Consider the following 25,708-nt stretch of genomic DNA (forward strand, 5'->3'; position numbering starts at 1 on the left):
AGTTCATAGTAAAATAAAAACACGTGCATTTTGGGTAGCATGTACATGGCATATTGTTTGAGGTCAAAATTAATCATTTTAAAGCTCTACTCTAGAACGGGTCCGCTTGTCACCACCACGGCGATTACGTCACTTCCGCCCAGGGTTGCTATTATGCTCAGACCCTGGAAACTGCCCAAGGAACCTCCTGTCTCGTAGAGTGCCCTCACGTTTGCGGTAATTGTATAGGTCCGGCGCAAGTCGTCATATAGGGATCAGCCATAGGTGAATGACAGAGAGGCATCAGCCTTAAGATGCTGTATGGTCATGGATGTCAGTGATGCTATTTGATATGTCTCTCAGTGTTTTATAAACAGTGTGCCTCCAGTTGTTGCAAAACTACAACTCCCAGCATGCCCGGACAGCCTTTGGCTGTCCGGGCATGCTGGGAGTTGTAGTTTTGCAACAGCTGGAGGCACACCGTTTGGGAAAACACTGCAGTAGGGATTATAGGGGTAGGAAGATCTATACAGCCTCTCCCAAGCCTGACATGGTAGATACGGGTGGGTTCACGTCAAGCTTTGTCCCCTCGGTTTTCTATAAATTTTTTTTTTTTTAGTCAAAACCGTATTCCTCAAAACCGGACCAAACTGTAACTGCGAGCTTAAAAAAGAACCCATAGACGTTTAACCGTATATGGTTTGCTAATTTTGTGTCCGGTTGCATACAGTTTTTAACAATTACATCAAATCCGGTTTTAAGATTTTTTTATTTTAAATAAAGTTTTAGTTGTCCATTGGGTGTGACTTTAGAATTGCAATGTGCATGTGCAAAGTTATAAACCGTATATGGAAAACCGTATTGAACCATAGACACATGCGGTTCACTACGGTTCTCATTGACTTCCATGGTTACAATACAGTTTTTCACCCAGACCATAAACCGTGGTAGGATACTGTTTTGAGTACGGAGAAAAAAAAAGAACAAAAAAAAAAAAAAATGTATTGCAAACAAACCGAATGCAATCCGATGGATCAGGTTGCATATGGTTTCCATTGCGTTGTCTATGGATATGGTTTACAAACCGTGATGTGAACCCACCCACAGGGATTCTATTGCACAGCAATACTTGGCTTGGCTGTCATTTTACAATGTATGTCATTGTATACATGTGGCTTGTTAGCTATTGGTTGCTCACATCACAACTTGCCAATATGTTAAAGGTATACATTAGAGATGAGCGAACCTACAGTAAATTCGATTCGTCACGAACTTCTCGGCTCGGCAGTTGATGACTTATACTGCATAAATTAGTTCAGCTTTCAGGTGCTTCCGTGGGCTGGAAAAGATGGATACAGTCCTAGGAGACTCTTTCCTAGGACTGTATCCACCTTTTCCAGCCCACCCGGAGCACCGGAAAGCTGAACTCATTTATGCAGGATAAGTCATCAACTGCCGAGCCGAGAAGTTCGTGACGAATCGAATTTACTGTAAGTTCGCTCATCTCTAGTATACATTGTCATCCTGTCAAAAATATATACTGACATATACTGTAGCGTACTGTCAGCAGGTCTATTGATCATACTAAAAGGGTAAAAAAAAACAAAAAACGCCTACCTTATTCCCGGCCAGTATATTGCTGCGCAGCACGGATGTGATGTCACACGCCCGCTCAGCCAGTCCACCCCTGTAGCCACTGATTGGCTGAGCAGGCCTGTGACATCATTTCCCTGAACGCAGAAGTGCTGGACTGGAGTTTCAGGATACAGGTGGTAGTGGGCAGCAAGGAAGGTAAGTATGTGTTTTTGTTTGTTTTGTTTTTAAATTTACCACCTTCATGGATTAATTATAAAATAAACTGGCTGGTCAACCAGGCCCTAGATTGACCAGTTTTCAACTGTACAGTGTTATCTGTAGGACTCCAAAGCGCAGTCTCCTAGGCTTTTGTACATTCAGAAATCGAAGTGTAATAGTCACAAAGAAATGACATTCAGTCCCTTGAATTGAATGGGCCAGGCACAGGTACACCATGATCTGTTGGTCGACAACCCGTTCTGCTGGTATGCCACATAATACTCTAATTGTAGAGCACTTTTCCAGTTTTGTGGGATTTTTTATTGATGGCTTATCCTGAGGATAGTCCTACACTATATCACCATGGGGGTTTGGTACTAGAGGACTGCTATGAGATTGGGGTCTCGCAGGACCCGATACAAACATGCGGGATTGGGCGGTTTTTAGTCTTGAGTGGACAGTCACAGAACATTCAGCGCGTCCTGCGCAGTCCTGCAAACCTCTGAAATGCCACAGGGGACTGATGAAATAGCACAAAGGAGAACTATCTCTAAAAGCTGTGACAAAACCTGAGGCTTCTGGTTCTGTTCACAGTGTTTACTTTCAGTGTCACAACTGTGCAGAACAGATGATTGGTGGGGTACTGGCTGTCAGCACTCTGTCAATGAGCTATTGAAAACCTATCCTGTGAATAGGCCATCAGTGGACTCTCCCTTTAAACTTACAAGCGTATCATTTCCAGGTTTGCTTTTTGATTATTAGCACCAGATTTGTGGTGTGTCAGTCCTGTGGAGCAGACCCTGTCACTTAAAAATTTGAAATTCTGGGTTGTCATTGTACTTAATTCATTGAGAACATGGGTATATGTCATCTGGACATGGTGATTTGTGGATTTAAATCCTGTGGCGCTGCACTTCTTCCTGGGTGAGATAGGTGATATTTTATGTCGATCTTTTTTGATTGGGGGGGGGGGGGTGTGTTGGTCTGGGTGCTATGTGGGATAATAATATAACTCAATCAAGAATTATGAATTATTAACCCCCAACAATCCTTAAATCGAGCAGGCAGAAGTGATTAGCTTACCACTGTGCCCATTTGTATCTGTTATCAATTGGATCTAATGTTGGAAGGAAATGAAATGAGTATCATCGATCATCATGAGTAACATAATCTTTTCCTTCTTTCAGATAAAAGAGTAAAGCATTTAGAAAAAAAAATAATCCTAAAATGGCCTGCAAATGGATAACACAGGAAACCTTTGATGCTGTTGTTCAAGAAAATATTGCCGAGTTTGATATGGAACCTGAAGAAGCTTTAAATGATGCCATTCAACAGTTTGAGTCGCAAGGTACTTATCTGACATCAGGGTTGTGGAAATAAAAAAATATATAATAATAATTGTCCAAGGGACTAAAACGGAGCATAATATACTTGTCCCTCACGACCATCCACTTGTCCTGGTACATAAAATTATTTCAACCAAAAGAGTATGTAAATAGGTCTTTATTAATAGAAACTTAATAGGCAGACCAGTATGTCACCCCATTAGGTGTATAGGGCCCCTGATAAGTAAGTCCGCCCCATTAAGTAGGTATGTCCCTTTATCAGATAGGTAGGTAGGCGGGTAGGGCTCCTCTAGTAAGTAAATACCCCAGATAGATATGTCCCCCCCCCCCCCCCATTTGGTAGGAAGGGTGGGCTCCCCCAGTAGGCAGACAGGAACCCAGAAAGATATGCCCCCCATTAGGTAGAGCTCCCTCATATGTACACAGGCCCCCAGATAGATATGACCCCTATCAGGTAGGGCTCCCCAGTAGGTTGACAGGCCCCAGATAGATATGATTCCCATCACTGATGGGGGTCATATCTATTTTGGGGCATGTCTACCTACTGGGGAGCCCTACTTGATGATTGGGTAGGGCTTCCCAGTAGGTAGAAAGGCCTCCAGATAGATATGACCCCCGGCTGGTAGAGCTCCCATTTAAACAATTATACCTGAGTTTCATCCAAGGTACCTTCAGCAGTTGCAAAACTACAACTCCCAGCCAGAAATTCCGCCATGTGAACATAGACTTTGTTTGTACTTTGTATTAAAGTAGCAATGCCACCCCAATGTGCTACCATAATATTGGCTCTGTATGTGCCAAATCTTTAAAGTGTGCCTGTCATCAGAAAATAACTTTTGACATGTCATTGAGATATGTAAAAGTTTTGATTCGTCAGGGTCTGGGTATTCAGACAGCTCTCGTTCAGACCCCCGCCCCCCCCCCCCCCCCCCCCAACACACACACAAACAAACTCTGATCATCAGAATGAGATGGGAGAATGGCTTATTGCATCTTTTCCTCTCTTGCTGCACAAGATGGGCTCTTTAGGCTTGCTTATGGAGTCTGTATTGTGCAGGGAAGAACATGACGTGTTGGCTTCTAGTATTGTGTCATATTCTTTAAAGGAGAACTGCAGCGCACAATAGTACCTTTCAGATACTTTAAAACTTTATAATATATAAATTTCCAATATACTTGCTTTACATTGCTTGCAGCGTTTGTCTGGATTACATTATGCAGGGGTTGCCGAAAGCTCAGTAGTACTCCATAATAGTGTGACTGCCGATCCCATAGAGCTGCATTAAGCAGCCATCTTTAGGCTCGGAATGTCATTATGCAACGGGATGTTTTTCTCCCTTCCGTCCTCTTTAGAGCACCCGCCCCCCCCCCCCAAAAAAAAATATATATATGAGTGGCAACCTTACCAGAAAGTCTGACATAACTAGTGGCTCTAAAGCTGTGGCAAAACTACTCCGCCCCCGTGTGACGTCACACCCCGCCCCTGCAATGCAAGTCTATGGGAGGGGGCATGACGGCAATGCAAGTCTATGGGAGGGGGCATGACGGCAATGCAAGTCTATGGGAGAGCGCATGACGGCCATCATGCCCCCTCCAATAGACTTGCATTGCGGGGCATGACGTCACACGGGGGCGGAGTTGTGACGTCACGATACTCCGGCCCCGTAGTTGTGACCTGGCAGCGCTGCGTGCAGCTCCCAGAGGTGAGTGCTGCATGCGAGATAGCGTCAGGACCCCCGCAATCAGACATCTTATCCCCTATCCTTTGGATAGGGGATAAGATGTCTTAGGGCCAGAGTACCCCTTTAATGTCAATGCATGAATAAATCTTGTGTCTTCTATGATTTAAGTAAATCATTTAATTATAAAATTCAGACCTCTTTAAAGTAGGACAAGTACTAGTTGCCCTATTAGAATTACTACACCTGCTAAAAGGACCTTGTGTTTATATATATATATATATATATATATATATAAATATATATATATATATATATATATATATATATATATATATATATATATATATATATAAATCTATGCAGCTTTTTACTTATGTGGTATGATACCACTGGATTCCTCTTCGCCAGGCAGCTAAGAAGGACATGCTGCCTACTCACTCCCCCCCCCCTTTTAATAGTTATTATTTTTCTACATGTCTAATATAATAAGAATATGAAAAGCGTTATAAAGATACTTATTTGAACTACCACTTCTCTCGGCTTTATTAGGAGTTGACTTGACAAACATAATCAAGGCTGTGGGGAAACACAGTGAAGAAGGTGAGGCTGCTCCAAGCCATGATATCCTGCGGGTATGTATTGTTATAGGAACGTGGAGAGGAGCACAGTACTGCTATTTATTTTGCAGAGTAAGAGTATAGAAAGGCTTATATCGATATGACCAATATTGGGGGTAACTTAGTTAAAGGGGCACTCCGGAGGAAATTTTTTTTTTTTTGAATCAGCTGGTGCCAGAAAGTTTATACAGATTTGTAAATTACTTCTATTTAAAAATTCTAAGCCTCCAGTGCTTATCAGCTACTGTATGTTACATAGGAAGTTGTGTAGTTCTTTGCAGTCTAACCACAGTGCTCTTTGCTGCCACCTATGCCTGTGTCAGGAACTGTCTAGAGGAGGAGAGGTTTTCTTTGGGCATCTGCTCATGCTCTGGAAAGTTCTTGACACAGACAGAGGTGGCAGCACAGCACACAACTTCCTCTGGAGCATACAGCTGATAAGTACTATTTCCTCCAGAGTCATCCAGACATGTCAAAAGTTTGGATTGAGAGTTGTAACCCAGTGAAGTGCCAGCCACTCTGTCCAACTAATTCATTGCAGACTAGTTTCCTTTAATGGGAACCAATGCTGCCTTAAAGGGTGACAAAAATTATCGGCCAGATTTTCTGCTGATAATTTCGGTGGGCGAAGTTTAATTCCTAGAGGACGCAGGGCGTACAGGTACACTTGGGACTTAGCGCACTAGGACGTACCTGTACGCCCAGAGTCACACCCTGGCTATGATGCGAGTGATTATTGCGCTGATGTCTGCCATTAACCCCTCAGAGGCTGTGATCAATTTTGATCACAGCATCTGCAAAGGTTCTGATGGCTGATCTGATCACCTGCGGCTGGGCCACGGGGATCAGATCAGCTAAGATGGCAGCCGGAGGTCTCCTTACCTGCCTCCTGCTGCCATCATATGTTTTTTTTCTCTGGTCTGCTATGAAGGAGACCAGAGAAGTAGATCACAGATAACAATGATCAGTGCAAAATAATAAAAAAGTTTAAAAAAATAAATGAAATACCCTTCCTAATTTTAACTCCTTGTGGGCAAAGCCCATTTTGACCCTAAGGACGAGAGCATTTTTTGCAAATCTGACCACTGTCACGTTACTCTCTTAAGGATGCCATACGCCCTGCACCCGGTCCCGGTCTATAACGCGGGGTCGAGGGTCGGTCCCGGCGGCAAAGAAAGACGGGACCCTGGACTAATAGCGTGAGGCACCGATCATTGTGCCGCGCGCTATTAATCCTATATCAACTTTGCGCGTCTAAAGTTGAAAAAATTGCATCCTGGAAGCTCAGTCAAGCTGATCGGGAACACTGTGGTGAAACCGCGGTGTCCCGATCACCTAAGACACCGAAGGAAGGTCCCCTAACTGCTTCCTTGGCATCCGATCGACGATTGACTTCTCTGTGCCTGAGATCCAGGCAGAAGAAGTCAAGCCCCAATAACACTGATCATCCGCATGTGTTAGGAATCAATGTAATGCATGTTATAGCCCCTAGAGGGAGCTATAACATAGCAAAAAAGTTACTAATGATGAATTAACCCCTTCCCTAATAAAAGTAAGAATCACCCCCCTTTTCCCATTTCCCCCCCCCCCCCCCCAAAAACTGTGTAGATAAAAATAAACATATGGGGTATCGCCGCGTGCGGAAATGTCCGAACTATACAAATATATAATTAATTATACCGCACGTTAAATGGCGGACATACAAAAAAAAATCCAAAGGCCAAAATAGCGTGTTTTGGTCACTTTTTATAGCATAAAAAAATTTATAAGGAGCAATCAAAAAGTCCAATCAAAATGGTACAGATAAAAACTTCAGAGCACGGCACAAAAAATGAGCCCTCATACTATCCTGTACGTGGAAAAATAAAAAATTTATAAGGGTGAGAAATTACTATTTTAAATGTATTCATTTTCGGGCATGTAGTTATGATTTTTTCCAGAAGTACGACAAAATCAAACCTATATAAGTTGGGTATCATTTTAATCGTATGGACCTACAGAATAAAGATAAGGTGTCATTTTTACCAAAAAATGCACTGCGTAGAAACCAAAGCCCCAAAAGGGGTTAAGCATTAATAACTCTGGGATGCTTTTACTTATAAATTTGATTCCAAAAATATTTTTTTTCATATTCTACCTTCCAAAATGTCAGGAAAATTTTTACAAATTTAGCATTTTTCTAACTTTGAAGCTCTCTGCTTGTAAGGAAATTCGACATGCCAAATAAATTATATATTGATTCAAATATACAGTTTGTCTACTTTATGTAAGCATCAGGTTGACCCGTTTTTACTTTTTGAAGACATTAGAGGGCTTCAAAGTATGAACACGAAAATTTCAAAATCTGAATTTTTCAGGGACCAGTTAAGTTTTGAAGTGAATTTAAGGGTCTTTATGTTAGAAATCTCCAGTAATGGACCCCATTACGAAAATTGCACTCCTCAAAGTAGCCCTTTTTTTTTTACAAGGGGTAAAAGGTTAAAAAGCCCCCCAAAGTTTGTAGCCCAATTTCTCTCGAGTAAGGAAATACCTCATATGTAGATGTAAAGTTTTCTTTGGGTGCACTAGAGGGCTCAGAAGGGAAGGAGCGACAATGGGCTTTTGGAGAGCAAATTTTGCTGAAATGGTTTTAGAAATCCCCCATAATGCCAGAACATTATGCCATAATGCCAGAAAATAATGACACATTATTTGGGAAACTACACCCTTCAAGGAATGTAACAAGGGGTACAGTGAGATGTTTACACTAAAAAGTGTTACCCCAAAATTTTCATTTTCACAAGGGGTAATAGTTGAAAAAGACCCCCAAAATTTGTATGGAAATACCTCATATGTGGATGTAAAGTGCTCTGCAGGCGCACTGCTCAGAAGGGAAGGAGCAACATTGAACTTTTGGAGAGAGAATTTGGTTGGAATAGAAGTCGGGGGCCATGCGTGATTACAAAGCCCCCATGGTGCCAGAACAGAGGATCCCCCCCCACACACACACACACACACACGACCACATTTCAGAAACTACACCCCTCATGGAATGTAATAAGGGGTGCAGTGAGCATTTACACCCCACTGGCATTCGACAGATCTTTGGAACAATGGGCTGGGCAAATAAAAAATTTTATTTTTTATTTTCACCTCCCACAGTTCAAAAAATCTGTCAGACACCTGTGGGGTGTAAATGCTCACTGCACATCTTATTACATTCCGAGTGGGGTGTAGTTTCTAAAATGGGGTCACATGTGGGGGGTCCACTGTTCTGACAGCATGGGGGCTTTGTAAACACACATGGCCTTCAATTCCAGACACATTCTCTCTCCAAAAGCCCAATGGCACTCCTCTTCTGAGCAAAAATCTAATTTTTCATTTTCATGTCCCATTTTAAACGAAGCTCACTGTACCCCTTGTTACGTTCCTTGAGGGCTGTAGTTTGCAAAATTGGGTCACATGTGGGCATTTCTTTTTTTGTGATTATTTCAAAACCGTTGCAACTATCAGTCGCCCCTGTGCAAATCACCAATTTAGGCCTCAAATGTACATGGTGCACTCTCACTCCTGAGCCCTGTTGTGCGCCCGCAGAGCACTTTACATCCACATATGGGGTATTTCCGTATTCAGGAGAAATAGCGTTACAAATTTTGGGGGTCTTTTTCTCCTTTTACCTCTTGTGAAAATGAAAAGAATGGGGCAACACCAGCATGTTAGTGTAAAATTTTTAATTTTTTTACACTAACATGCTGGGGTAGCCCCCAACTTTTTATAAGGGTTAAAAGGAGAAGAACCCCCCCCCCCCCCCCCCCAAAAAAAAATTTGTAACACAATTTTTCTCAGGTACGGAAATACCCCATACTTAAAATACGACAGGGCTCAGGAGTGAGAGAGCGCCATGCGCAATTGAGGCCTAAATAAGGGGTTTGCATAGGGGCGGACCCGGATGCAAGCATGGCACTTGCCTCCGCCACACTCCGGCAGTGTTTCCCAAACAGGGTGTCTCCAGCTGTTGCAAAACTCCCAGCATGCCTGGACAGTCAATGGCTGTCTGGCAATACCAGGAGTTATTGTTTTGCAACAGCTGGAGGCTCAGTTTTGGAAACAGTGCCGTACGAAACGTTTTTCATTTTTATTGGGTGGTGGTGGGCGGGTAACAGTGTAAGGGTGTGTGCATATGTAGTGTGTTACTCTATATTTTGTGTCAGTGTAGTGTTTTAGGGTACATTCACATGGGCGCAAACCTCCAGCTGTTGCAAAACTGCAACTCTCAGCATGCACTGACAGACCGTGCATGCTGGGAGTTGTAGTTTTGTAACAGCTGGAGGCACACAGGTTGGGAAACACAGTGTTAGGTAACAGAACCTAAATTTGTGTTTTCCAACCACTGTGCCTCCAGCTGTTCCAAAACTATAAATCCCAGCGTGTACTGACAGCCAAAGGGCATGCTGGGAATTGTAGTTATGCAACAGCCTGAGGCGCACAGATACAACTCCCAGCATGCCCAGACAGTAGTTTGCTGTCCGGGCATGCTGGGAGTTGTAGTTTTGCAAGATCTGAAGGGCCACAGTTTTGAGACCACTGCACAGTGGTCTTCAAACTGTGCTTCTCCAGGGGCAAAACCACAGACAGACATTCAAGATCGCCGCTGCCTGCCTCCAGCCACAGCTGCCGGATCACCATCGCTCTTTCCCCCTCTGTCCGTGCTTCCATGGGTGAGCATAGCGGGGAAATTAACTTTAACCCCTCCCCCACAATCTGCCATTGGTCAGTCAGTCCTGACCGACCAATGGCAGTGGATAGGAGGAGGTGGCACCCCTGCCACCTCACTCCTATCCTTCAGAGTGATCGGGGCTGTATCTGACAGCACCGATCATCCCTATTTTTCGGGCAATCGAGTCACCAGAGACCTGATTACCCTGGAAAAAACGATTTGCCGGTCTCAGGACCCCCCTAGGGATGTGCTGGCATGGCTGCAGAGAGATATCAGCAGTCATCCCGTTCCCAGCGAGTGGCGGTAATCGGAAATACGGAGGGCGTACAGGTACGTGCTCCATCCTTAAGTACCTGTACACCCTCTGTCCCCAACAGGTTAAAAAAAATTAAATAAAGCAACATATTTGGTATCACTGGCTGCGGAAATGTCCGATCTATAAAAACATTATCTTAATGATCCAGTGCGGTGAATGGTGTAAGCATAAAAAAACACCAAGGTCCAAAAATATTGATTTTTAATCACATCATATATCAGAAATTTTTTTATTAATTAAAAGAAGATAAAAAAAAACTACAGATCTTGGCACAAAAATGAGCCCTGATATAGCCCTGTATACGGAAAAATAAAATAGTTATAGGAGTCAGAAGAGGACAATTTTGAAAAAAATACTAATTTTGTTCAATAAAGTTTGACTTCCTATAAAAGTAGAGCAATATTAGAAAAATAAATTGGGTATCATTTTATTCGCATTGACCTATAAAATAAAAACAACCTAATATGTTAACCATAAAGTTCACTGCACAAAAAACCCCAAAATAGCTAAATTGCTGTTTTCTCTTCAATCTTCCTCAACAAATAATACTTTTTTTTTTTTTTTGCCATACATTTTATGGTCATTTCAAAGAACAATTGGTCACGCAAAAAGCAAGCCCTCGTATGGGCATGTAGGGAGAAAAATAAAAAAAAGTTATGGCTCTTAGAAGACGAGTCCGGCAGAAGAAGTGCAGTTGGCGCCAAGTACCAGCAGGATCACCATATCTCTTCCAGTATCGGCCCATTTTTCCCACATTGGCCCATAGTTTATAAGAGGGCCAGGGCCGATTTAGTGTACAGGGTGTGATGTTTATTTTATTATTAGCATTGAGGTTTTTCAGTTTACTTAAAATTCACAGATTTATTTAACTAAAAAATTCTGATAATACAATTTTACAAAAACTATATTAAGAAAAGTGGGTGGAGCAATGTGGTTTCTGTTTTCGGTTTTGGCCCCAAATTTCTCTTTCGGTGCTTCCCTAATATTGACAGCCGGGAGAATGGCACCTCCGTACAGGCATTCAGGTGCCAAATTTAAAATGTAACATTTAGGAAAATTGCTGTACGATCTATACACAAACACGGACAGATCTATCAGTCAGGGCTGGTGGGGCCACTGGGGACCGTTCCAATTTCCAGCTGGGGTTATAGCTATGATTCATCTGCTATGCTGCAGTGTTTCGGAGCGACTTATACACTACTGTAATAATGAAGCCTGTCCCTGTTTTATCTTTAGGTTTTGAGTACAGTTTGGAATGAATGTGCATGTAATATTATGGTTTTTCACCCAGCCTATTTCTTAATTCTAGACTTTGGAGTCCTTGAGGAAGGCCGTGGAGACGTCTTCTGTAAGCAGTGTCTCTGAGCTTCTCGTAAAGTTTGGGGATCAGTGTAAGCAGGGCATGGCACATCGGTATCTTGCCGGACAGAAGTTTGCCTACCCTGTGGTATTGGAAGCCTGGAAACTATGTGAGCGTGACAGAGAAACTCTTTTGAATGCCCTTTATGCTATGTCTTCTCTCACTGATGGGCAGCCTGACTTGCTGGAGGGTGTGGGACAAGAACTGTTAACTCATGCTTTTCAGAATTACTCAAAAGATGCTGAAGTGATTTTACTTGCCATCCGTCTTACTCGCCACGTATGCTTAAAGCATGAACAGAATCGTCAAGCCTTTGTTAAGGCAGGAATCTTGCGCTATCTTACTCAAGCCATATCTAACCATGGTACAGATCCAGATGTAGTACGGGAGGCCTGCTCTGCCTTGAGGATCATGACCTTTGATGATGACATCAGAGTTCCTTTTGGACATGCTCATGACCATGCCAAGATGATTGTAATGGAGAATGCTGGCTTAAAACTGTTGATAGAGGCTGCAAAAGGTATTCATTTATATCAAATATAAAACTTATTATTTATTTTTAATACAAAAAACAACAAACCCAATTTTCTTTACTAACAGTAATTTATGTTCCTGTTGGTAAATTTTTTCAGAGAAATTTCTTAATGCTTAAGATTAGTTAAAAGGATCACATCATAACTAACCAGATTTGAGACTCAAAAGCCTTGGAAAAGTAGGTGACAATCCATCCCCATGGGTGCTGGAACGAGAATACATTTTTGCAACTTGATAGAGGAGAAAATATCTACTGTTTTCTTTCTTGATTTTCCTCTATGGGTCAGGACTGGAGGCCTAAAGAGTACCTGTAGTTTTGTTCAGCGGGAGTCTGAGTGTTCAAGGAGAACAAGCCGGGAGAAGTCTGTGCTGCCATGCACTCCTCTCCCTGCGTTGTCACGTGATCGAACAGTATCATAGACTTATATTGCGAGTTTGTCCCGATCATGTGACACAGAGCTAGGAAAAAACTTACTGTGCACCCAGCCACCTGATAAACAGAGAAATGCAGCCTCTTCATTTTAATGATCATTGTGGGGCTACAGAGATCTGACCACACCCATTCATAAAGCAATAGTATGTGGGAGATTTAGCAAACCTTGTGCAGAGCAACACTGTTGCATTTGCCATAGTAAACAATCAGATTGTAGCTTTCATTCTTAACCCTTTAAGGACCAGGCCAATTTTTGCACTTTCGTTTTTGTTTTTTTTTCCTCCTCCCCTTCCCTACCTCTTTTCCCTCTGTCATATGAGGCAGGGAAGTTAGAAGAGCCAGCTCCTGTCTTCATTGCCCAAAGTAGCATATTAGCAACAGATGCTCTAGTCATCGACAGGACCACAGCTCGGGGTGAGTAATACATAATTTTACTTTTTTACCTGCACTATAATCCACTGCACTGTGTATGGGGTTTAGTGCTTGTGAATGGCTGTCATTTGGCAATCTGGTGTACTCATCCTTTCGTTTGATGACCTCAGGTATTAGGCTGCCCTCATACACCTTAGATTGATCTCCATATTGATCTCTCTATTTATTCTATCTAATGCATGACCAGCTTTAAATTATTACTGTAAAGCTGATGTCCCACCCGTTATTCAGATCAAGCATGGAGAAACACAGGTCTACACTGAGCAGTCGGATTGTTGAGGCATCCACATAAGGCCAAGTTCTGTACATAAGTGTTATTAATTAGAAATGGATTTATGCACGGAAGTTTCTGGGCAACGTATTGTTGCCTTGGCAACCCGACTGTCCAGCGTAGTCCTGTCTCTGTCTACATCCAGTCTGAAGAATGGGCAGGAGATCCCCTTTAAAGATAAGAACTTTAATTGAACACATGTTGATGGTGATGATCTCAAGAAAATGTGATTTTGTCTTTTAGGATTCACAGATAACAGTGTAGTCTTAAGTGAATTGTGTTCTACTATTGGTCGACTGTGTGTACGTAATGAGTTCTGCCAAGATGTTGTGGACCTGGGTGGGCTGAACTTTATGCTGGCCCTGCTAGCTGATTGCATCGATCATCAGGTAATAAACAGTCTGTTACTACTTTTATTGCCGAGATTTCTAAACTGGAGGACTAAATTGGAGTGTTTAAAGGGAAAGTGACAGCAGGATTACCCAAGCTAACCTGAATTTAGACATAGTGTGGGTGACCCTTTTTCTAACGCTTCTTACCAGGTGAAAATCTGTGCAGCTGTTCAGGAGATATTCATCTTGTTGTTAGTATAATCACTTTTTCTTATGTGCAATGGAAGTGTGCTGCTGTATGTGTAATGCTTTCTTACGCCCGCTCTGTCCGACGACCCTGTAAAAGAATTACAAACAGTCACCCGCACTATTAACCTGTTAATTCAGGTTAGTGTGGGTGATCCTGCAGTCAGTTTCCCTTTAATCCCTTAACGACCACGAGCGAATATTTACGCTCTTGGCCGGCTCCCGGTATGTGAAGCGCACTCAGGAGCTGAGCGCACTTCGTACCGTCTGGGACCCGGTTTCTATCAGCAGCCAGTATTTAGATGCTGTGATCAAAGTTGATTGTGGCGTCTAAACCGGGAGAAAATACTGCCGGTTAGCTCAGAGGAGCTGTTCGGGACCACCGTGGTGAAATCACTGTGTCCCAAACAGCTGAGAACCCAGGGGGAGGTGCCTTACCATTCTCCACGTTGTCCGATCGGTCATTTGATTGCTCCAGGCTGGAGCAATCGAGCACAAATAACACTGATTAAAGCTATGCTATGGCATAGCATTGTTCAGTGTATACAATCAAAGGATTGCATGTAATTGTCCCCTATGGTGTGTAAAAAAAAATTTTAAAAAGTGAATTAATGTGATTTAACCCTTTCCTGAATAAAAGTTTTAATCACATATGTGGTATCGCCGCGTGCATAAATGTCTGAACTATAAAAATATAATGTTAATTAAACTGCACGGTCAATGGTGTACACATAAAAAAAAAAATCCAAAGTCTAAAATTGCGTATTTTTGGTCACTTTGTATACCCTAATAAAATGTATAAAAAGCGATCAAAAAGCCCCATCAAAACAAAAATGGTACAGATAAAAACTTCAGATCACGGTGCAAAAAATAAGCTCTCATACATCCCTGTATATGGAAAAAAACAAAAGTTATAGGGTTCAGAAGGTTACAATTTTAAACAGACAAATTTAGGTGCATGTAGTTATCATTTTTTTAAAGTGGTAAGATAAAAAAAAAATTTATAAGTTGGGTATCATTGTAACCGTATGGACGTACAGAATAAATATATGGTGTCATTTTTACCGAAAAGGGCACTGCGTAGAATCGAAAGCCCCCAAAAGTTATAAAATAGCAGGGTTTTTTTTTCCAATTTTGGCCCACAAATAATTTTTTTCTGATTTCGCCATACATTTTTTAGTGAAATGATAGATGTCATTACAAAGTAAAATTGGTGGTGCAAAAATCAAGCCCTCATATGAGTCTGTAGGAGCAAAATTGAAAGCGTTCTGAAGGTGAGGTGGAAAATATCAAAGTGCAAAAATTAGAAACTCTGGTCCTTAAGGGGTTAAGGGTAGGGTTACACTGAGCGCACCCACAGCATATTTCACTCTGCGGATGTGCTGGCGGCAATCACAAGAACGAGCTCCCTGCTGGAGCTGGGTAGTACTGTGTGTCCGTTCGTAGTGGCAGATTTCTTGCTGTACATGTGCTACAAGCAGGCACTGTGTATACAGTGGGAAATCCGCCAGTACGAGCGGACACATAGAGCTACCCAACCGTAGCAGGGATTTTGTGACTGGCGTCTGCACATCTGCAGCGTGAAATTTGCTGTTGGTGTGCTCCGTGTGACCCTACCCTTAAATGGTCAATTACTTTTCTACAAAGCAGTCACGAGGTGGCTTTATTCATAAGTGCTCTTTTCTGCAGACTCCATAACTACTTTTTTTTGTTCTTCTTGGCATTCTGCTTTATATTGCCTGATCTGGTGTCAAAGGAAATAAATGTCATCTCTTTTTTTTTTTTTTTTTTTTTTTTTAGGAGCTTGTAAAACAGGTACTTAGCGCCATTAAAGCTACTGCGGGGAATGATGACGTGAAGGATGCCATTGTGAACTCAGGGGGGACGGATCTGATTATCCTTGCAATGACACGACACTTCTCCAATGCCCAGGTATCTATTTTTTACTCTAATAAAACATACATAATGCTTTCTTACGCATCCTTGGATAAATATATATCAATTTATTCTCATTTTCCAACCTAAACACTTTTCTGATACTCCATGAATGCAGCACTGAAATTAACTGAAATTATACGGGTTCATAAATGAATAAGTTAATTCATGTGTATAATATTGGTTTGAGGAATGTGGTTTAACCCTGTTTTAGATTATGGGTCACCCACCCTGCTAAGTAGCTGATTATAGATGGTGGGGCAGCGGAACCCCCACCATTCTGCTAAGTAGCACCCATGTCATGCTTTATTTACCCTGAGCATTGCCAATAGCCACACTAGAAATTACTGTCGATGGAAGGGGGTCCCAGTGGGTTAGTGATAGCATTAACTAAATGTGCCCTAATCGTGCATGAGAGAGATGTTGTCAAAAAGTGAGGAAAACAATGAATAAGTACTGAAAATATGAACTGTGTTCTCTGTCTTCAGATCTGTGATCAGGCCTGTGCTGCCCTTGCTATGTTAGCCCTGCGTAAACCAGAGAACTGTAAAGTCATTATGGAAGGAGGCGGGGCCCTGGCTGCTCTTCAAGCAATGAAAATTCATCCTAAGAATTGTATTGTAAAGGTAATAAGTAACCTATAATGCAAAAATAAATCTATGCACAGATACAATAGAGCAAAAAAAGTATTTAGTCAGCCACCAATTGTGCAAGTTCTCAAACAAGATGAGAGGCCTGTAATTTTCATAATAGGTATACCTCAACTATGAGAGACATAATGAGAAAAAAAAATCCATATAATCACTTTCTGTTTTTTAAAGAATTTATTATCAAATTGTGGTGGAAAACAAGTATTTAATCAATAACAAAAGTTCATCTTAATACTTTGTTATATACCCTTTGTTTGTCAATGACAGAGGTCAAACGTTTTCTGTAAGTGTTCACAAGGTTTTCACACACAATGTTGCTTGTACTTTGGCCCATTCCTCCATGCAGATCTCCTCTAGAGCAGTGATGTTTTGGGGCTGTCGCTGGGCAACACAGACTTTCAACTACTTCCAGAGGTTTTCTATAGGGTTGAGATCTGGAGACTGGCTAGGCCACTCCAGGACCTTGAAATTCTGCAGTGTGTTTGGGGTCATTGTCATTCTGAAAGACCCAGCCACGTTTCAACTTCAACGCTCTTGCTGATGGAAGGAGGTTTTCACTCAAAATCTCACGATACATGGCCCCATTCATTCTTTCCTTTACACGCGTCAGTCGTCCTGGTCCCTTAGTAATAAAACAGCCTCATAGCATGATGTTTCCACCCCCATATGGTGTTCTTTGGATGCAACTCAGCATTCTTTCTCCGCCAAAGACATAAATATAGATTTGAGTCCCTAGCAGCATAGTGTGTTACTAATGGTAGCCTTTGTTACTTTGGTCCCAGCTCTCTGCAGGTCATTCACTAGGTCCCCCCCTGTGTGGTTCTGGGATTTTTGCTCACTGTTCTTGTGATAATTTTGATACCACGGGGTGAGATCTTGCATGGAGCCCCAGATCGAGGGAGATTATCAGTGGTCTTGTATGTCTTCCATTTTCTAATAATTGCTCCCACAGTTGACTTCTTCACACAAAGCTGCTTGCCTATTGAAGATTCAGTCTTCCCAGCCTGGTGCAGGTCTACAATTTTGTTTCTGGTGTCCTTCTACAGCTCTTTGGTCTTGGCCCTAGTGGAGTTTGGAGTGTGACTGTTTTAGGTTGTGGACAGGTGTCTTTTATACTGATAACAAGTTCAAACAGGTGCCATTAATACAGGTAATAAGTGGAGGACAGAGGAGACTCTCAAAGAAGAAGATACAGGTCTGGGAGAGCCAGAAATCTTGCTTGTTTGTAGGTGACCAAATACTTATTTTCCACCATAATTTGCAAATAAGTTCTTTAAAAATCAGACAATGTGATTTTATGGATTTTTTTTTCTCATTATGCCTCTCATAGTTGAGGTATATCTATGAAGAAAATGACAGGCCTCTCTCATCAAGTTGGAGAACGTGCACAATTGGTGGCTGACTAAATACTTTTTTTTGCCCCACTGTATTGTCACTAAGGGCTTTTTCACATCACAATTGTGCCTGTCTGTTTAACTTATACGTAGGCACTCTGTAAAAATAGAATGCACACTTATACGTGCAGGGACCAAGGGTGTACCTGTGGGAATTTCGGGACCGAACCAGGATGCTTGCTGAAGTAATTCAGCAGGCACCACGTGCAAACCCCTGGGGCCAAAGGCTGTCTGGGCATGCTGGGAGTTCTAGTTTTGCAACATCTGGAGGGCCACAGTTTGGAGACCACTGTGCAGTGGTGTCCAAACTGTAGCCCTTCCAGATGTTGCAAAACTACAACTCCCAGCATGCTCAGACAGTCTGAGCATGCTTGGAGTTGAAGTTTTGCAACATCTGGGGGGCTAGAGTTTGGACACTACTACACAGTGGTCTCCAAACTGTTCTCCTCCAGTTGTTGCATAACTACAACTCCCAACATGTCCTTCAGTGGTCTGGGCATGCTGGGAGTTGTAGTTTTGTAAAACAATGAGTTAAGTAACTCTGTTTTTTGCAACCAGTGTGCCTCCAGCTGTTGCATAACTACAACCCCCAGCATGCACGGACAGCCAAAGAGCATGCTGGTAGTTGTAGTTCTGCAACAGCTCGAGGCTTGCCCCCTCATGTGAATGTACAGGGTACATTCACACGGGCGGGTTTACAGCAAGTTTTTCGCTGCAAGTTTGAGATGCGGAAAATTTTCCGCTGCAGCTCAAACTCCCAGCGGGAAACTTGCTGTAAACCCTCGCCCATGTGAATGTACCCAAAAAACACTACACCTACACAAAATAAAGGTTACAACACTACTTATACCCATTCTCCCCCCCCCCCCCCCCCCCCCAAATAAGAAAAAACATGTCTCGTACGACAACTCCCAGTATTGCCGGACAGGCATGCTGGGAGTTTTGCAACAGCTGGAGGCACTCTGTTTGGGAAACACTGCCGTAGGGTAATTATGGTATCGGAGGCAAGTCTAATTCTTGCATCCGGGTCCATCCCTATGCAAATCCCTTATTTAGGCCTCAAATGCGCTTGACGTTCTCTCACTTCAGAGCCCTGTCGTATTTCAAGGCAACAGTTTAGGGTCCCATATGGAGTATTTCTGTACTCGGGAGAAATTGCCTAACAAATTTTGGGGGGCTTTTTCTCCTTATACCCCTTATGAAAAGGTAAAGTTGGGGTCTACACCAGCATGTTGTTGTAAAAAAATAATTTTTTTACGCTAACATGCTGGTGTTGCCCCATACTTTTCATTTTCACAAGAGGTAAAAGCAAATAACCCATATGTGGATGTAAAATGCTCTGCGTGCGCACAACAAGGAACAAGGCTCAGGAGTGAGAGCGCCATGTACATTTGAGGTGATTTGCACAGGGATGGCTGATCGTTACAGCGGTTCTGACATAAACACAAAAAGAAAAAACACCCACATGTCCCATTTTGGAAACGAATAAACCTAACCCCGAGGCCGAAGCCCGGGGTGAAGAACCCCTTATTGCTCAACCCTTAAAAAATAACCTTTATTGGTATATATTAAAAACTCCCCAGTGTGGAATTAAAATAACCCCTGACAGGTATATGCAGGGTTAATGAGGGAAAATTCCCTTCCGGTATTCAGTGCGGTGCTGCAGACACTCCCACTGTACTGTCAGAGGGTTGTTTAAAACTCAACAGTATGCCCACCCCTACATGTTTCGCCGCATTGCGGCGTTTTCAAGAGGTATATGTGGCTACTATAGTTCTATAGTAGCCACATATACCTCTTGACAACGCCGCGATGCGGCGAAACATGTAGGGGTGGGCATACTGTTGAGTTTTAAACAACCCTCTGACAGTACAGTGGGAGTGTCTGCAGCACCGCACTGAATACCAGAAGGGAATTTTCCCTCATTAACCCTGCATATACCTGTCAGGGGTTATTTTAATTCCACACTGGGGAGTTTTTAATATATACCAATAAAGGTTATTTTTTAAGGTTTGAGCAATAAGGGGTTCTTCACCCCGGGCTTCGGCCTCGGGGTTAGGTTTATTTGTCTATTGACCCCCAACCAACCTGGGTAATTTTTTTCAGGTTTAGGTTATTTTGGAAACTAGACCCCTCACGGAATGTAACAAACGGTATAGTGAGCATGAACCCCCACAGGTGTTGGACGTTAAAGTTGGACATGAAAATGAAATCATTTTTTTTTCACTAAAATGCTGGTGTTATCCCAAATTTTTCATTTTCACAAGGGGTAATAGGAAAAGCGGTTCTGACATCAACACAAAAAGAAAAAACACCCACATGTCCCATTTTGGAAACTAGACCCCTCACGGAATGTAACAAGGGGTATAGTGAGCCTGAACACCCCACAGGTATTGGACGTTAAAGTTGGACATGAAAATGAAAAAAAAAAAATTTCACTAAAATGCTGGTGTTATCCCAAATTTTTCATTTTCACAAGGGGTAATAGGAAAAAAGCCCCCTAAAATTTGTAACCCCATTTCTTCTGAGTATATATAAATACCCCATGTGTGGACGTAAAATGCTCTGCAGGCGAACTACAATGCTCAGAAGAGAAGGAGCGCCATTGAGCTTTTGGAGAGAGAATTTGTTTGGAATGGAAGTCAGGGGGCCCCCTGGGGTGCCAGAACAGTGGACCCCCCCCACATGTGACCTCATTTTGGAAACTACACCCCTCACGGAATGTAAGGGGTGTAGGGGTACAGGGAGCATTTACACCCCTCTGATTTTTTGAGCAGTCATCCATAAAAATGAAAATTTTTATTTTTCATTTGCACTGCCCAGTGTTCCAAAGATCTGCTCACTGCACCCCTTATTACATTCCGTGAGGGGTGTAATGTCCAAAATGGGGTCACATGTGGTGTGGGGGGTCCACTGTTCTGGCACCATGGGGGCTTTGTAAACGCACATGGCCCCCCGACTTCCATTCCAAACAAATTCTCTCTCCAAAAGCCCAATGGCACTCCTTCTCTTCTGAGCATTGTAGTTCGCCCGCAGAGCACTTTACATCGACATATGGGGTATTTCCATACTGATGGGTGCAGTTTTTTATAATGGGGTCATTTATGGGGTATTTCTAATATATGAAGACCCCTCAAATCCACTTCAAAACTGAACTGGTCCCTGAAAAATTCAGATTTAGAACATTTTGTGAAAAATTGGAAAATTGCTTCTGAACTTTGAAGCCTCTGATGTCTTCCAAAAGTAAAAACCATCTTTATGATGCAAATATAAAGTAGACATATATATGCGAATCAATATATAATTTATTTGGGATGTTCATTCATTACAAGCAGAGAGCTTCAAAGTGAGAAAAATGAAAATTTTTTACATTTTTCATGAAATTTTGGAAATTGGAAAGTATTAACGAAAACTTACCATTATGTTAAAGTAGAATATGTCATGAAAAAACTATCTCGGAATCAAGTGACAGTGGTCACATGTGCAAAAAATGCTCTAGTCCTTAAGGTGAAAATGGGCTTGGTTCTTAAGGGGTTAATGGCCCAAACATAGTCAACTAATTTCCTGCAATGTATATATGTATTGGCTTGGGCTTAAAAGCCGCATCACACCATCCTTGGACTTAGCTTCTGCTCCCCCGTGCACAGTAAAAGTACATTTTACCATTTTGCTATTAATGCTACCGTATATACTAGAGTAGAAGCCGAGTTTTTCAGCACGATTTTTCGTGCTGAAAACGCCCCCCTCGGCTTATACTCGAGTGAACTCTCCGCCTGTCAATCCCTTCATCAGTGGTCTTCAACCTGCGGATCTCCAGATGTTGCAAAACTACAACTCCCAGCAAGCCCGGGCATGCTGGGTGTTGTAGTTTTGAAACCTCTGGAGGTCCGCAGGTTGAAGACCACTGCGGCCTTCGTCATCATCCAGCCCCCCCCCCCCCCCTTTGTTTTGTACTCACCTCCCCTCGGCGGGAAGTCCGGACCATCTTTTTTGCAGGGAACGTCCGGTGGGGATGGTTAGTCGTTCCGGGCTGTCCATTTTCACCGGGGGGTCCTCTTCTCCGTGCTTCGGGCCCGCCCCGGAGTTGTGACGTTGCCTTGACGACAACGCACAGGGACGTTCATGCGCAACGTTTCTGTGCGTCGTCATCAAGGCAACGTCACTAGTCCGGGCCCGAAGCACATGCTGGGAGTTGTAGTTTTGCAACATCTGGAGGTCTGCAGGTTGAAGACCACTGATGAAGGGATTGACAGGCGGTGATGATGAAGGGGGGGGGATGATGACTAAGGCCGCAGTGGTCTTCAACCTGCGGACCTCCAGAGGTTTCAAAACTACAACTCCCAGCATGCCTGGACAGCCGATGGCTGTCCGGGCATGCTGGGAGTTGTAGTTTTGCAACATCTGGAGGTCCGCAGGTTGAAGACCACTGATGAAGAGATTGACAGGCGGTGATGATGAAGGGGGGTCTGGATGAAAACATGGGGGGGATGATGTATTTCCCACCCTAGGCTTATAGTCAAGTCAATAACTTTTCCTGGGTTTTTGGGGTAAAATTAGGGGCCTCGGCTTATATTCGGGTCTGCTTATACTCGAGTATATACGGTACCTACCCTCCTTCTTGTTCTCTGCCTCTTTCACTTTAGTTTTCCTATACATATCTTCTTCTTTCTTTATTGTTAATTTTGCATGTTCATGAGTTTAGGCCCCCAGCTTCTCAACGCCAGTAAAATATAAAATGCAACAATAAAAAATAAAAAATAAATTATATACTTATTTTTTAGTATCCTTATATCTGTAATAAATCATACAATAAATACAACATGGTTTAAGAAAGCAGCTTTACAACACTCTGTGATGGGCTATAGCAAAGCATATATGTTCAAATATGCATTTTTGTGTAGTAACCCCCCCCCGACATGCGATGGCCCCGACATATGATCAAATCGACATACAATGGCCTCTCGACGATGCTTTTATATGTCGGGGCCATCGCATTAACTGCTATCCGACAGCGCAAAATGCTTAAGCTGCTGTGGGATAGCAGTTTTAGTATCCCGGACAGGTTCGCTTACCTATCCCCGCTGCTCCGGGTCCACTTTGCGATCCTCTGGCGTCTTCTGTATCTTCTCCGGGGTACGGGCCTCGCTTTCCGGCGTCATTTTTACATCGCTACGCACGCCGTGCCGGCGCAGCAGCGTAATAATGTCACCAGAAAGGGAGGCCCGGACCCTGCGGAAGAAGCCGGAGGATCCCAAAGTGGACCCGGAGCAGCGGGACAGCAGCGGGAGCCCCAGGGACAGCATCGGGAGCGGTGAGGACCCGGTCCGGAGCGTCGGGGACAGGTGAGTATAACTTCCTATACTTTACATTGCTCGAATCCCTCAACATACGATGGATTCGACAAACGATGGGTCGTTTGGAACGAATTACCATCGTATGTTGAGGGACCACTTATATTAATATTACATCTATATATAGCAGCCAGAGCTCAGATTCACTGCAAAGAAATAAAATTAAATGCTACAATTCTGGATGCCTGCAGACACCAGAGTGAAATTGCCACTTTCTATCAGCAAGAAATGTTGTACTTGTTCTCTTTAAAGGGGTACTCCGCCCCTAGACATCTTATCCCCCTATCCAAAGGATAGGGGATAAGATGTCAGATCGCTGTGGTCCCGCTGCTGGGGAGCCCTAGGATCCCTGCTGCGGCACCCCGCTATCATTACAGCACAGAGCGAGTTCGCTCTGCACATAATGACGGGAGATACAGGGGCCGGAGCATCGTTACTTCACGGATCCGCCCCTCGTGACGTCACGGCCAGCCCCTTTCAATACAAGTCTATGGGAGGGGGCGTGGTGGTCGTCACGCCCCCTCCCATAGACTTGCATTAAGGGGACGGGCCGTGATGTCACGAGGGGTGGAGCCATGACGTCACGCTGCTCCGGCCCCTGTATCTCCCATCATTACGTGCAGAGCGAACTCGCTCTGTGCTGTAATGATAGCGGGGTGCCGCAGCGGGGATCCCGGGACTCCCCAGCAGCGGGACCACAGCGATCTGACATCTTATCCCCTATCCTTTGGATAGGGGATAAGATGTCTAGGGGCGGAGTACCCCTTTAAGCATTATCATGTAAAGTTGTACTAACAATATATTCCATTAATGTTTGCTTTAGAAACAAGCCTGCATGGTGATCCGGAACCTTGTGTCACGCACTTGTGATTTCTCACAACCCATCCTGGAAATGGGAGCGGAGTCATTAATTCTTCAAGCCCGCTGCACTCACAAGGATTGTGAAGATGTTGCCAAAGCGGCTTTAAGAGACCTTGGCTGTAGAGTAGAACTACGAGAGCTATGGACTGGTCAGAAAGGCAGCTTGGTCCAATAACCTCAATATACCATACAAGTCCTTGTACAATGTCCATACAAGAAAAAAATGAGTGGCAACATCAGGAGCAAGTGTGATACTGTCTCAGTATCTCGTCTATATAGAGCAAGTGATTTACAATTCCTATTTATTTATTTTTTTATTGCATTATATATCTACATTTATTGCACTGTTTGGGTTCTTGCTTTATTCTTCTCTTGGTTCAATTAATGTTGTCACACAATTGCCCCATCTTCTTTTCTGCATTTGCTTGTTGCTGCATAAATAATGCAGGAGCCCAGGTAAATGTCGACTGAATATGAAGCCCAGAGACGTCAGCCACGGCAGTCTTCAGACAAGAGACAAGCGTATTCCCGAAATTCCTGTTAGTGCTATAGGAACGTTGATTAAAGGGAATGTGTCATCAGAAAACAACCTATTGTTTGAATCAAGTTTTTACGTTAAATATATTTTATTTTTAAAGTTTTCATTACTTTTTTTATTTTTTTCATTTTCCATTTTACTATATATATATATATATATATATATATATATATATATATATATATAATAAAGTAATGTTGAAGTCTTGCAGTTTTTGGTCTGCCCACTAGTCCTAAAACTAAGCTGAGAATTCCTGTATATGTGTGATGATGGAAAGTGATTTGTACAGCATTACAGTGAAAGGTGACATCAGTGTATAGATAAAACAGGAAGGATCTTCTCAATTGCTCAAGCTCAGATCTCTGCCCCCCCCCCCCCCTTTCCTGTGGAAACAGAGCATGCCCAGAAGGATTTCCCATTCATATTAATGGGACAGCTCCTGTCTATTGTTGCCTGTGTCCATGTGGCTTGCATTAAAGCATATCGCTAAAATGCTGTTAAAAAACAGCTCAGGTAAGATGGCAGCACCATATTATACCATATACAAAAACAATGAATAAAAGGAAATTACAATAAAAAAATAGAAACAGATTAAAGTGACACATTCTCTTTAAAATATTACGTTTATGTTTGCACTGCCATTTATAATCTGTCCATCCGTTTATGAGGCTAAACCACTGGTAAATCTTGAGGTTTAGTGGTAAATACAGTAAACACATCTTCCTGGTCCCCTGCTGCTGCTGTTTCGACAGTGCCCTTGCTGATCCATGCTTCCTGTCCATGTCTTAACATACAGGAGATGCCCAATCAGCTAGTCACTCGCTGAGGTAGGTCATCCCTATGGTGAGGGGCTGGATAAATGAGTGCTTTAAAAAAAAAAAGTCAGGTTTAGTTTAATGGTAATGTCTTTGATACTCAAAAGTTATGTGTTAAAGGGTTGT

General features: G+C 42.9%; 1 protein-coding gene across 3 annotated transcripts; it reads left to right on the forward strand.

Moving 5' to 3' along the window:
* Nucleotides 1–73: 73 nt before the first annotated feature.
* ARMC6 (armadillo repeat containing 6) lies at nt 74–24,883 on the forward strand. 3 transcript variants are annotated; one of them, XM_056518187.1, is made up of 8 exons: nt 74–216; nt 2,961–3,121; nt 5,351–5,433; nt 11,740–12,310; nt 13,704–13,849; nt 15,839–15,970; nt 16,462–16,599; nt 24,192–24,882. In XM_056518187.1, exons 2-8 carry the CDS (start codon nt 3,001–3,003, stop codon nt 24,402–24,404), a joined length of 1,404 nt encoding a protein of 467 aa, XP_056374162.1. In that variant the 5' UTR covers nt 74–216; nt 2,961–3,000; the 3' UTR covers nt 24,405–24,882. The 3 variants fall into 3 exon arrangements, with proteins under 3 accessions (XP_056374162.1, XP_056374163.1, XP_056374164.1); XM_056518188.1 differs by having other exon boundaries at nt 132–264; nt 24,192–24,883; XM_056518189.1 differs by having other exon boundaries at nt 190–228; nt 24,192–24,883.
* The last annotated feature ends 825 nt before the right edge of the window (nt 24,884–25,708 follow it).

The sequence above is a fragment of the Hyla sarda genome, chromosome 1 (assembly GCF_029499605.1).
Source record: "Hyla sarda isolate aHylSar1 chromosome 1, aHylSar1.hap1, whole genome shotgun sequence".
Lineage (NCBI taxonomy): Eukaryota > Metazoa > Chordata > Amphibia > Anura > Hylidae > Hyla > Hyla sarda.

Bases quoted from the DNA above. Each gene is read 5' to 3' on its own strand.
- ARMC6 (XM_056518187.1), top strand. From the start codon at position 3,001: ATGGCCTGCAAATGGATAACACAGGAAACCTTTGATGCTGTTGTTCAA. The intron at 5,434-11,739 runs GTATGTATTGTT...TCTTAATTCTAG, and splicing joins CAAGCCATGATATCCTGCGG to ACTTTGGAGTCCTTGAGGAA. The intron at 13,850-15,838 runs GTAATAAACAGT...TTTTTTTTTTAG, and splicing joins CTGATTGCATCGATCATCAG to GAGCTTGTAAAACAGGTACT.